Source organism: Oncorhynchus tshawytscha, linkage group LG03, assembly GCF_018296145.1.
Source record: "Oncorhynchus tshawytscha isolate Ot180627B linkage group LG03, Otsh_v2.0, whole genome shotgun sequence".
NCBI classification, from domain to species: domain Eukaryota; kingdom Metazoa; phylum Chordata; class Actinopteri; order Salmoniformes; family Salmonidae; genus Oncorhynchus; species Oncorhynchus tshawytscha.
The window spans coordinates 65,929,328-65,943,657 of record NC_056431.1 but is presented as its reverse complement, the minus strand read 5'-3'; the positions used below and the strand labels follow the sequence as shown (position 1 = coordinate 65,943,657).

The window sequence follows — 14,330 nt, the reverse complement described above, 5'->3', positions numbered from 1 at the left end:
TTGAGTTGGAGGCGTGCGTGGCCACGCAGTCGTGGGTGAACAGGGAGTACAGGAGAGGGCTCAGAACGCACCCTTGTGGGGCCCCAGTGTTGAGGATCAGCGGGGAGGAGATGTTGTTGCCTACCCTCACCACCTGGGGGCGGCCCGTCAGGAAGTCCAGTACCCAGTTGCACAGGGCGGGGTCGAGACCCAGGGTCTCGAGCTTGAGGGTACTATGGTGTTGAATGCCGAGCTGTAGTTGACGAACAGCATTCTCACATAGGTATTCCTCTTGTCCAGATGGGTTAGGGCATACAGCCACATTTCTCTTTCTCTCTCTCTCTCTCTCTCTCTCTCTCTCTCTCTCTCTCTCTCTCTCTCTCTCTCTCTCTCTCTCTCTCTCTCTCTCTCTCCCTCTCTCTCTGTGTTTCCCTCTCTCTCTCCCTCTCTCCCTCTCTCTCTCTCTCTCTCTCTCTCTCTCTCTCTCTCTCTCTCTCTCTCTCTCTCTCATCTCTCTCTCTCTCTCTCTCTCTCTCTCTCTCTCTCTCTCTCTCTCTCTCTCTCTCTCTCTCTCTCTCTCTCTCTCTCTCTCTCTCTCTCTCTCTCTCTCTCTCTCTCTCTCTCTCTCTCTCTCTCTCTCTCTCTCTCTCTCTCTCTCTCTCTCTCTCGCTCATGAAAAACACACTGGAGACATTAGTGGGCCTGAATCAGACAGAGGGAGAATGCAAAGTGTGATAAAATAACAAAATAAACCATTAGGAAAAAGAAAAGAAAGATTGATAAAGAGGAAAGAGAGAGCGAGAGAGGGAAGAGGGGAAAAGGAAGTAAGAGTGAAAGAAAGAGAAGGGAAAGAAAGTGAGAGACTGGCATAAAGGGGAATAAAACACCCTTTTGCACTGAAATGAGAGGACATGGAACTTCTACATATGGTCACACTGTTCTCTGTAGTTGTCTGTACATAGTCTTCTGTCATCTATAGTTAAACAATTAGCCAATCTCTTTTCTATGACCATATTATTAGTAGACAACAGCAGTCCCTAACAAGACCACATGTTTCATACAGTGCTCTCTCTGCGACTAATAGCAGTTTCTTTTGAGAGTTGTGCTGGATCCTGAGCATTCAGGCTGGTTGTAAATCAGCAGCATTTTACAGAACACTGAACGGGGGTCTGTCCTGACACCCTGGAATGAGCTGCTACCTGATTGAGTTATCAAACGACACTCCTGTATCACCGTTAATACACACAGAGACAGGGGGTTGAAGAGGTGAATCAGTGGCAGAGGGCGAGTGCCTCTTCTCTATAGTTGTGTGTGCGTGTTTGTGTGCGTACATGATGCATGGGCTCCATGTCTACCTGACTCAGCGTTTCCTGCTGTACCGTTCTGTGTTCCATTCATCCGAGGCAACAGCGGACCAGGCCTTTTCCTTTAGCACATGTGGGTGATGAAGGAGCTGGATTGGTTGGATTTATCTGCAATGTCCGTCGGGGAAGTGAGTCCCCCGGGCACGCAGCCATTCAATGGAGTTCCTACATACAGTTTAATAACCAGTCCCTGGGAAAACGATCAACAGGCTAATCAACAGGCTAATTCATCTCTAACAGGTTTTGGAGTTCCTCCAAGCCGAATGTTTCCCCCTCCAGGCGGTACCCATTTCTGTATCTATGTCTGGGTAAGATACACTCTTAGAAAAAAAGGAACCTAAATGGGTTTTTCGGCTGTCCCCATAGGATAACCCTTTGAAGAATCCTTCTTAGTTCCAGGTAGAACCCTTTTGGTTCTTTCCACAGAGCGTTCTAAATGGAATCCAAAATGGTTCTACCTGGAACCAAAAACGGTTTTACCTGTCTCCTATAGGGACAGCCGAATAACCTTTTTGTAAGGGTCATAAAAACCCACAATGTAATAGAATGTCTCTGAAATATGCTCTGAAAATACCCAAAAATAACAATGAGGGTGTAGAGAGGATTCTAGGTTGGAAAACACATAGCTACCCAGCGTTCCAGGACTCGGAAGTTGCACTCAGATATTAAAACAGATACAGGATCAGCTTACCATCTCCAAACCCCAACCATAACAGGGGAAACAAACTCACCTCAGATCTGTGTCCAGGGTAAACTTCATCCTACATTACTTGTACGGAGATAGAGGTGTCAATCTCGGACCTCCAAACACAGACAGGGCCCCCCAGGGGTGGCAAAGAGAATGTCAATAATCACGTTATAACGTGTGGTCACAATCAGGGTTCAAAGTCCACATTAATTATCGGTGGTTCCTGACACATAGTGAGCTGGTCCAACATTGCCACAGTATTCTGAGTTATTATGGGGGTTTCTACATTAAGAGGTCAAACTTGGGGGTGCCAGGATTTGTTATGGGAAGTCATGCTGTGGAAAAAGCTGTCTGACACCACAGTAAGTGCCAACCCTAACATTAGCTAACAGCTTGAGTAAACCCTGGGATTGTGGACAGGACCCATCCAGAGCCTTCTCTCACCAAGACCAGGCATTACTCACAGAGACCAGGCCTTACACCTGGTATTAAACATCTCACTGAGACCAGGCCTTACTCTAGGCAGTAAACATCTCTCACTGAGACCAGGCCTTACTCTAGGCATTAAACATCTCTCTGAGACCAGGCCTTACACCTGGCATTAAACATCTCACTGAGACCAGGCCTTACTCTAGGCAGTAAACATCTCACTGAGACCAGGCCTTACTGAGACTAGGCAGTAAACATCTCACTGAGACCAGGCCTGGCTGGCATTAAACATCTCAGGCAGTAAACATCTCACTGAGACCAGGCCTTATTAAACATCTCACTGGACAGGCCTAAACATCTCTCTGAGACCAGGCCTTACACCTGGCATTAAACATCTCACTGAGACCAGGCCTTACTCTAGGCAGTAAACATCTCACTGAGATCAGGCCTTACACCTGGCTGGCATTAAACATCTCACTGAGATCAGGCCTTACTCTAGGCAGTAAACATCTCTCATCACTCCTCATATTTATCAGTTGATCTGTTGAGCAACACAGATCTTTCATAGTTTTTCTCATCATTGTCAAAAGCAATGTGGATGTGAAATAGGAGGATAGGTGACAAATGAGAGCAGAGTTTTTTATTTTAAGTCAGTTAAGAACAAATTCTTATTTACAATGACGCTCTACCCCGACGACAATGGACCAATTGCGCGCCGCCCTATGGGATTCCTGATCACGGCTGGTTGTGATACAGCCCGAGATCAAAGCCGGGTCTGTAGTGACGCCTCTGCGATGCAGTGTCTTAGACTGTTGCGCCACTCGGTCCCCCATAAGAGTGCTGCAGAGTAGAGTAGGTGAGGGCTGCAGAACCCCACAGTGTAAAAACCTGATGAGAGCAGCTCAACTTCACAGAATTTAGCTGTAGACATATAGAAGAGGACAGATCTAGAGGAGACGATAGCCTGGCAGAAAGCAGAACATAGAGAGAGAGAAAAAAGGATGAATAATAGCCATGTGGGGGGCCTTCATGAGCCTGTAAAGCTCCTCCTAACTCAAGGTCCCAGAATGCACTGCAGCTCCATGGGTTTTCCTATACACCCCTGTCTGGTCCTTCAGACCCAGTCACTGTACTATCCACTACCCAGCTGCAGTAGGCAGCAGGTATGCTCATGTCCCAGACACAATGACAAAGCCCAAGGAACTGTGATGTCCTGTCCTGACGTCACTGCCTGCTGTAGCTGAGTGGGTAGGAATTGACACAATTCTAGGATCAGTTTACCTTCTCAAAATCGTAACCGACACCAGGTCAGTGTTTAGGGGCACCCTCCTATTGTGAGCCAATCTCACTCTGTGTGTGTGTGTGTGTCTGACAGAGTGCCAGGGATCACCCAGAGTGACTATAGCCAGAGAACTGAGCCCATAGCCAGAGAACTGAGCCCAGACTGAGCCACCTGGAGGAGCTCAGTGTGTTGGGTCTAATGATGTATACACACACTGGTCACGGAGAAGTCCCACACAGATGGCAGGTGTAGTGGAGCGATCTAGGTGTGTGTCTGCATATGTGTGCCTAAGGCAAGACGGTGAAGGGGCATAATGTCTACAAACGGTATTAAGTCATCTGAGTCTCATGCATCTGATCCAAGATGAGTCACTCTCTACACAAACAAGGTTTGAGAAGGTCTTCAGGACAAAGTTGTGCTGTAATTGTACTTTTTCCCCCTGTATACTACTGGAGGCAGTATGCTCATTAATTATATGGACATTAAGTTGGCATGGGCAGGGCAATGTACTGAGGTTAAAGGCAGATAGCCTCCAAATAACACTCACATGGCTCAACCATTTCCAAATGCGGGGTGAACCAAGACGAATCATAGTTAGGAAAGTATCCCCCCCTCTCCTCTTTGTGGTTCTGTCGTCCCTCCTCTGGTGACATCAGGCGGATAAGGCTGTTCCAGGAAGTGAAGCTCTTGTCCCTAATGTGAGCTGTCACAATGCATCAGCCACTCACCTTCAACACATTAGGCCTTAATGCCAAGACTTCTCTCTGACACGAACACTGGACTTATACACATTGACTGACCCAACAAATGTATTTTCTATTAGAAGTGACTGAACATGATGCCTAAAGTTCAGTAGAGGTTCCACTAAATTACAGATCATACATCTTGCAGGCATTATGGTGTGAGAGAGAGACCGTGCACGCATGTTTGTGTCACATGCAACCATACTAAAGATAGGCGGGTCCTGGTAATGGCAGTGGGTGTGATTACTGGCACACATTCTTTTATGTACCTCAAGCTGGCTGGCCCAATCCACAGCTCCTAATGCTGATCACTTTTTTGGATTAGCGCTCATCAACCCGTCAATACTTTTTATTTTTTTATTTCACCTTTATTTAACCAGGTAGGCTAGTTGAGAACAAGTTCTCATTTACAACTGCGACCTGGCCATACTGGATCAATCGAACAGATTGAACAGCTCCAATAGATTCAATCAGGTTGAACCTTAACCAGCGTTGACTAACAGCCGCATATCAGATGTTTTGGCGGTGTGACTGCGGTATGAGCTGACATGTTGGTGGGCAGCTCCTCGTGTGTCACAAACCAATCCTCTATTGTCCCTATCGTGTTAGAAGTTGAAAACAGCACTAGAAAGTGAAGGCTCTATCGATAATAGAAATAATGATGGTCAAATGTAAAACCATTGATGTTAGGCTGATGCATGTTTTCATGTTCATTTGGATGGAGGGATTTTGACCTTAGAGTGTTTGAACTTGTAACATGGCTGTCGGATCGTAGTCGGGTGTGGTTTTGTTGCATCTAATGGTAGTGTCCTCGATAAGGTAACGCAACTTGTGGATTTGACAGTTCTAACGCAGTTCCACCTCAGTCACTAGCAAAAACAACCACAATGAATATAGCCCTAAATTGAAGCTCTCAGTGAAACTGCTGTAAACTTTCCACAGACCTTACAGACTGTTACGAATCCCTTTTGGCCCGACAGTCTAGGGGGGGGATGGTAATGAGACCCGTAACATAACTCATGCAAATTATAATTGTGACAAAGTAAAAGTGTGAATGAAATAACCACGATAACTGAAATTATACCGTCAAACTCAGGGTTTATTGTAAAACACACGGTAATGGGGGGGAGCAGGAAAAGGGGCTGAGCTGGAACCAAGGAAAGAAACAATAAGCATCCAAAACACCCCTAAGCTAGACTAGCCTAATTTAACAGCTAACTAACTAACCAAAAATACAGTGGGTGGTCCGCCCAGTTCTAACTAGTGTTTTTAACAAAGTCTACCTACGGGTAGTGTATGCCCATGGGCGACTTGTCTTGGTTTCCCCTTTTCCCACCAGCAATCAAACACAAACACCATAACCAAAAACAATACTCACAGGAGAGGTTAAGACACAAAGAGAGAGTGAAACACAGAGATCTACATACATGGCATTTACAGAGAGATTGAGCTCTAGAGCAAACAACTGATGGGGTTTTTAAACCAAGGGAAAGGAACTGTGATAGGGTAGGAAACAGGAGGAGGTGTGTCTTCTGATTGATGATTGATTGTTGACTGATTGGGGAGTGATGATGTTCACCTGTGAGGGGAGAAGGAGAGAAAAGAAACACACAGGATACACACACAGGATACTTGTATCCGTAACACTCCCACCCTTAAAAGAGTAACCCTAGGGGGGGGATTGCGACCACAGTATTAATGAATACTCACAACAACAAAGCAACAACCTTGCAAAACATACAACAATTATTACACACACGAGACAAAGCATCTGCCAACACATTATCTGAACCCTTTTTGTGACGGATCTCCAAATTATAATTTTGTACAATCAGCGCCCAACGCATAAGGCGCTGGTTCTGGTTGTACATTCGGTGGAGAAAAACTAAGGGGTTATGGTCAGTATATATAATCACTGGTAGGACACTGGAACCAATGTATACTTCAAAGTATTGCAGAGCCAACAACAAAGCAAGAGCTTCTTGTTCTATTGTCGCATAGTTTGTTTGACATTTATTAAATTTACGTGAAAAATAACAAACGGGATGATCCACTCCACTCTTGTCCTGCTGCAGTAGAACAGCACCAGCACCTCTGGCACTAGCATCTACCTCAAGTTTGAACGGTTGTTCAAAATCTGGAGCAGCAAGTACAGGTGTACTACATAAGAGTGCTTTCGCTGATTCAAAAGCTCTTACAATCAGGGGACCACACAAATGATCTAGCCGGACTAAGCAAATCGTCAATGGAGCAATTACCGCAGAGAAATTTTTACAGAAGCTACGGTAGTAGCCAACCATCCCTAAAAAGCGGCGTAGCTCTCGTCTGGTGGTAGGTGCAGGGAATGCAGTTATAGCCAAGACCTTGGCATCAACCTTTTGGTTAGCAATCAGCTGCTCACGAGTGACTGGTAACTGTATTGCATCAGCAATAAGTTCAACGTTCTTTGATTCTTTCCTGGGCTGTTTGTCAGAGGTGATCAGCTTCTCAGAGGTATCACACAACCCATCCTCTGGATCAACCTCTTTGAACAGAACAGTGTTTGACAAATCTATCACGTCACCCTCTTGTCGTGCCTGAGCACGAGTGACAGCACAAGCGGGGAACACATGTGGATAACTCTGTGCCAACTCATTCGAGAGAGAGTGGTCACTTTTATCCAATACTTCCAATACGGGTACTACCTTTCCTCCGGCAATATCGTTACCCATTATAAAGGTCACACCTTTCACTGGCAACATAGGACGTACCCCCACTCTGAATATTCCACTGATTAACTCAGTGTACTTTCACAAAGTGCAATGGCACTGGGACAAAACCCATTTCAATACCCTGCACTAACACACTGGAACCACAGTATGTATCGTCAGATAAGGGCAACACATCAGACAATATAAACGACTGCGCCGCACCAGTATCTCGAAGGATATTAACCGGTCGCTGAGACGCTTCGTCATTCGTTAGGGACACAAACCCCTCGAAAATGAATGGTTCATAACTGCGGTTGGGGACTGAGACTTTCAAACTGCAGTTACCCTGAGGCACCCGTTTTGTTGCAGACCTCACAACCGTACGAATTAGAGCAACACCTGTTGGTGGCTTGGCACGAAGAGGCATCCCTTGTTTGCGTTTTAGCAGGAAACAATCATTAATCATATGTCCCACTTTATGACAATAGAAACAGGGACGCTCATTCTTCTGGCGTGCTTGATATACTACTGCTGGTCGACTAGGGCTAAAAGTAGGAAACTCAGTGGCTCTACTCTCAGTTTGAGCCGAAAACACACTCTTGTGCGTCAACACAAACTCGTCTGCCAACACAGACGCTTCTGCCAGGGAGGATACTTTCTGTTCGTTTAGGTAAACTACAATGCGTTCGGGTAAGCAATTTTTAAACTCTTCCAACAAGATTAACTCCCGGAGAGAGTTGAAATTAGTTACCTTACTAGCAGCATGCCATTTATCAAACAGATTTCCCTTGTCTCTAGCAAATTCCACATAAGTCTTACTAGAAGACTTTATGAGACCTAAATCTCTGTCGGTATGCCTCAGGCACAAGCTCATAGGCACGAAGAACAGTAGCTTTGACCACTTCATAATTCAAACTGTCCTCGAGGTAGCGCTGACAAAACCTCTTGGGCTTTACCAGTTAATTTACACTGAAGTAATAGGCACCATACCTCTTCAGACCATTTCAATGCTACGGCTATACGCTCAAATACACAAAAATAGGAGTCAACCTCTGACTCTCTGAACAAAGGTACTAAGGCAATCTGCCTACTAATGTCAAACGTATTTGAGGACGGCTCACAAACAGGCACAGTAGGACCGGAGGCTAGCCTCGCTGTCTCTACCTCCAGTTCCATCTGGCGCATTTTAAACGTCATCTGCAGCTGTTCTCGTTCTCGTTCTTTTTCTGCCTCAATTTTACACATCTCCAAATCTAAATGCCGCTGTTCTCGTTCTGCCTCAATTTTACACATCTCCAACTGGAGTGTCTCTCGCCTAATTTGGGCTCTCTCTTCCACCTCCAGTTGTAACTGTGCTATACGGACATCCCTCCTGGCATCACCATTTGACAGTGGGGAGAGTGGATCAAAACGGGACAATGTGGCTGGTGTTTTAGCCTCTCCCTCATTATCAGACACCAATGGGCTTACAGGAGCAGCAACATCCCCTACAGGGGTAGTAGGCTCAGGCAGCGGTGACACAAGCACCTGCTCTTCCAACAATACATTTAACAGCAGCTTTTTAACCTACGACTTAACTACATTCTGTGGAATCGATACTGAATAATGGTCAGCCAAGGTCATTAAATCAACTCTACGACATTTATCAAAAACCTCCCACGAAGGGTTATCCAAAAAGGATTTCAAATCAAAAGTAGCCATCTTAAACTACTTCACAAGAGCCAAAGAAAATAGCAAACTCTAATGCTACTTCAGCTATGACGCTCAACACTGAACTATACCACTACAACAATCTACATGAGCGGCATGGGTGTCAGTTATGACAGATCCCGGATGAGCCCCCACTTATGTTACGAATCCCTTTTGGCCCGACAGTCTAGGGGGGATGGTAATGAGACCCGTAACATAACTCATGCAAATTATAATTGTGACAAAGTAAAAGTGTGAACGAAATATCCACGATAACTGAAATTATACCGTCAAACTCAGGGTTTATTGTAAAACACACAGTAATGGGGGGGGAGCAGGAAAAGGGGCTGAGCTGGACCCAAGGAAAGAAACAATAAGCATCCAAAACACCCGTAAACTAGACTAGCCTAATTTAACAGCTAACTAACTAACCAAAAATACAGTGGGTGGTCCGCCCAGTTCTAACTAGTGTTTTTAACAAAGTCTACCTATGGGTAGTGTATGCCCATGGGCGACTTGTCTTGGTTTCCCCTTTTCCCACCAGCAATCAAACACAAACACCATAACCAAAAACAATACTCACAGGAGATGACAAAGTGATTTGGAGGTGCTCAAACAAAAGAGGTTAAGACACAAAGAGAGAGTGAAACACAGAGATCTACATACATGGCATTTACAGAGAGATTGAGCTCTAGAGCAAACAACTGATGGGGTTTTTAAACCAAGGGAAAGGAACTGTGATAGGGTAGGAAACAGGAGGAGGTGTGTCTTCTGATTGATGATTGATTGTTGACTGATTGGGGAGTGATGATGTTCACCTGTGAGGGGAGAAGGAGAGAAAAGAAACACACACAGGATACACACACAGGATACTTGTATCCGTAACACAGACCTTACAGACCTTACACAGACCTTATATAGCCCTAAATTATAGCCCTAAATTGAAGCTCTCAGTGAAACTGCTGTAAACAAACCACGTTTCCACAGACCTTACAGACTTTTCAGACCTTACAGACCTTAGACCTTTCAGACCTTTCAGACCTTTCAGACCTTTCAGACCTTACACAGACCTTACACAGACCTTTCAGAAAAATATGAGCAATCCTTGACACAAGTATGTCAACGGGAGACTTCTGTAACAAACACAGCACGAGTCATAATTTAGTATAAAACATGTATTTTTAATCATTGCTTTGTTTTAATCTATATTTTTTAAGAATAAACATTGACAAAACTGCAAATAGTAATGTAATATTGTAAAAAAAAAATAAACAGACTGTACAATGAAACATGTCAACATTTCAAGCACATTCAAATTGACATTCTAGTGTAAATTACATACCACCAACTCATAGATAGTATTTACATCACAGAGTTCTGTATCCAACCGTTGGCTTTGTGTCCCGGTGGAGATGGAGAATGTCGAGAAAACCACTTTATGCACACGAGAAAATGGATATCAAAATGCACACACAGATTGCAAAGGCATGCCATTGTCATAAGTGGAAGGTAAACGTATGCTTTACCAGAATAACCTGTGTTTTCACTTACGGGGAGACATAGAGGACTGAGAGAAGAGGACAGGATAACATGAACCTAAAACATTAAATATCTCCTAGATTTCTGTGGATACGTCCCAAATTGGACCTTTTACATTATATGGTGCACTACTTCAGGCAAGTGGGAATATAGGGAATAGGTTGCCATTTGAGATTTGTTCTGTATATTCTTATGACCTATGACTATTCACATTCAAAACAAACGTGAGAAAGTAAATCTATAGCGTGAAGAGTTGCAACTTTGAGGATTCACTCTGGACATCAGGGTCAAGCATGTGACCCCATGGAGGAACAGATGAAAGTAGCAAAGGAACAACATGGAAACCACTCCTCTCAATGTGAAATGCTTACAGGTTGAAAATCATGGATAATGGTCAAACTAGTGGTTCCAGAATGGACCTTTTTCACATTGCTGGTGAATTCAATTGAAGTAAAAGCGGCAGCTAAGAGTTTGCTTATCCACAGAGCACATGTTGTGTACCCATTTACATTTAATGCTCTTTTTTGAATGTTTTCCATGGCATTATATCTGAAAACAGACAGCCTGATCAAATCTTTGGTTTGCTTTCTTTTCCCTTGAAGATTGTTTCCATTCTAAATGTGTTTTCTTTTATATTTTGGTCCTCGGGCAAAATATTTCTCTCTCTGTGCTCCCTCTCCCCTCTTTTCCCTCTCTCCTCTCCCCTCTTTTCCCTCTCTCCTCTCCCTCTCCCCTCTTTTCCCTCTCTCCTCTCCCCTCTTTTCCCTCTCTCCTCTCCCTCTCCCCTCTTTTCCCTCTCTCCTCTCCCCTCTGACCCCTCTCTCTCTCTCTGTGCTCCCTCTTCCCTCTTTTCCCTCTCTCCTCTCCCCTCTGACCCCTCTCTCTCTCTCCTCTCCCTCTCCCCTTTTTCCCTCTCTCCTCTCCCCTCTGACCCCTCTCTCTCTCCTCTCCCTCCCCTTCTTTTCCCTCTCTCCTCCCCTCTGACCCCTCTCCTCTCTCCTCTCCCTTCTTTTCCCTCTCTCCTTGACCCCTCCTCTCTCTCCTCTCCTCTCCCTTCTTTTCCCTCTCTCTCTCCCCTCTGACCCCTCTCTCTCTCTCCCCCCTCTCCCCTCTTTTCCCTCTCTCCTCTCCCCCTCTGACCCCTCTCTCTCTCTCCTCTCCCTCTCCCTTCTTTTCCCTCTCTCCTCTCCCCTCTGACCCCTCTCTCTCTCTCTCTCCTCTCCCTCTCCCTTCTTTTCCCTCTCTCCTCTCCCCTCTGACCCCTCTCTCTCTCTCCTCTCTCCTCTCCCCTCTTTCCCCTCTCTCCTCTCCCCTCTGACCCCTCTCTCTCTCCTCTCCCTCTCCCTTCTTTTCCCTCTCTCCTCTCCCCTCTGACCCCTCTCTCTCTCTCCTCTCCCTCTCCCTTCTTTTCCCTCTCTCCTCTCACCCCTCTCTCTCTCTCCTCCCCTCTCTTTCCTCTCGATCTCTCCCCTCTCTCTCCTTGACTCTCTCTAATCGCGCTCACCATCTCCCTCCCTCTCGTAACATTTTATTTCTACCGAAAACAAACTGATTCCTGATGTAGAGTGAGAGAGAAAGGGAGAGAAAGAAGGGAATTTATTGCAGCATAATTAAAATGGAAGATTTACCCTACATGTTCCACTTTTCCTGAAATAAAGTGCACTACTTCTCACCAGTGCCATACAGGGCTGAGACTTGAGATTTGCCAACAAAGTGAATCCAGCAAGTTTCTGCCCAACTTCAGGAGAACACTACCCAGGCTTACTACTGGCCAGAAACCCAGACAACAGAGACAAGCCCCATAGCACCAAGGATAGCACAGACACTGGCCAGTCAGCTGCTCTCAATCTCCCACAACCTACAGCTGGGTATAGAACAAGGGCACACAGCTCTGGTCCAGAGGGCAACAATGTCGGCTGGTTTTAGTCCCTGCAGAGGACCTGAATTACCTGAAGGCCTGAGTTACCTGAAGGCCTGAGTTACCTGAAGGCCTGAGTTACCTGAAGGCCTGAGTTACCTAAAGGCCTGAGTTACCTAAAGGCCTGAGTTACCTAAAGGCCTGAGTTACCTAAAGGCCTGAGTTACCTAAAGGCCTGAGTTACCTAAAGGCCTGAGTTACCTAAAGGCCTGAGCTATGCACCCCTGGTATAAACCATTCCTTTGAGAACTGGCTCTAGTTCATACATAATATGTACAACAGCAGATAGTGACAATGACACGTTAAAGTACACATCCAACATCCACACTTTCCTCAACCCCTACGAGCTGAGATATGACGTTAAATGCAAAAGGAAAGACTGTATCATGTCTTATCTGCTACCTGAAGAACAGGTATCCTAGACAGCATTGCATTTCGTATGTCATCATTTCAGGCAACAAATATGATTCCAAATGGAGGGAGACGGGTCTTCCCCCAAAAGGAAGACATCCAATGAGCAGCGGATCTGCCCCCAGCCACCACACCCATTCCAGCAGAGCTCACCCAATCAAGAAAAGACACTGAGAAAAGAGGAAGAAGGGCGGGACAAGAGAATAGGGCACCCCGTTTTTCACAGCATACAGCTGAGAGTCCCGTACAGGTCTACGTGGACACACTCTCTCTGTGTGTATCAAGAGCGCTCTCTCTGCGTGTATCCAGGGCACTGTGGAAGACACACACACAAACACACACACACTGATTAGACTGGGCAGTGTGGATACTGAGTAGCAGACACTAGGCACTAACTAAATACAGTGCCTCACATACAGACTAGACACACACGCACACAGTGACACACATTCGTGCACACACACACATACAGTGCCTTGCGAAAGTATTCGGCCCCCTTGAACTTTGCGACCTTTTGCCACATTTCAGGCTTCAAACATAAAGATATAAAACTGTATTTTTTTGTGAAGAATCAACAACAAGTGGGACACAATCATGAAGTGGAACGACTTTTATTGGATATTTCAAACTTTTTTAACAAATCAAAAACTAAAAAATTGGGCGTGCAAAATTATTCAGCCCCCTTAAGTTAATACTTTGTAGCGCCACCTTTTGCTGCGATTACAGCTGTAAGTCGCTTGGGGTATGTCTCTATCAGTTTTGCACATCGAGAGACTGACATTTTTTCCCATTCCTCCTTGCAAAACAGCTCGAGCTCAGTGAGGTTGGATGGAGAGCATTTGTGAACAGCAGTTTTAAGTTCTTTCCACAGATTCTCGATTGGATTCAGGTCTGGACTTTGACTTGGCCATTCTAACACCTGGATATGTTTATTTTTGAACCATTCCATTGTAGATTTTGCTTTATGTTTTGGATCATTGTCTTGTTGGAAGACAAATCTCCGTCCCAGTTTTCTTCCAGAATGGTCCTTTATTTGGCTCCATCCATCTTCCCATCAATTTTAACCATCTTCCCTGTCCCTGCTGAAGAAAAGCAGGCCCAAACCATGATGCTGCCACCACCATGTTTGACAGTGGGAATGGTGTGTTCAGGGTGATGAGCTGTGTTGCTTTTACGCCAAACATAATGTTTTGCATTGTTGCCAAAAAGTTCAATTTTGGTTTCATCTGACCAGAGCACCTTCTTCCACATGTTTGGTGTGTCTCCCAGGTGGCTTGTGGCAAACTTTAAACGACACTTTTTATGGATATCTTTAAGAAATGGCTTTCTTCTTGCCACTCTTCCATAAAGGCCAGATTTGTGCAATATACGACTGATTGTTGTCCTATGGACAGAGTCTCCCACCTCAGCTGTAGATCTCTGCAGTTCATCCAGAGTGATCATGGGCCTCTTGGCTGCATCTCTGATCAGTCTTCTCCTTGTATGAGCTGAAAGTTTAGAGGGACGGCCAGGTCTTGGTAGATTTGCAGTGGTCTGATACTCCTTCCATTTCAATATTATCGCTTGCACAGTGCTCCTTGGGATGTTTAAAGCTTGGG

General features: G+C 45.3%; 1 protein-coding gene across 1 annotated transcript in view; it reads right to left on the bottom strand.

Annotated features, from left to right (window-relative positions):
* Nucleotides 1-11,845: 11,845 nt before the first annotated feature.
* Nucleotides 11,846-14,330, bottom strand: part of impg2a (interphotoreceptor matrix proteoglycan 2a) — a 53,205-nt gene continuing 50,720 nt past the window's right edge. Inside the window, exon 20 of the mRNA XM_042320097.1 lies at nt 11,846-13,045. Coding sequence (XP_042176031.1) covers nt 12,985-13,045 — 61 coding nt within the window. The 3' untranslated portion in view covers nt 11,846-12,984. The remainder of the gene's footprint in view (nt 13,046-14,330) is intronic.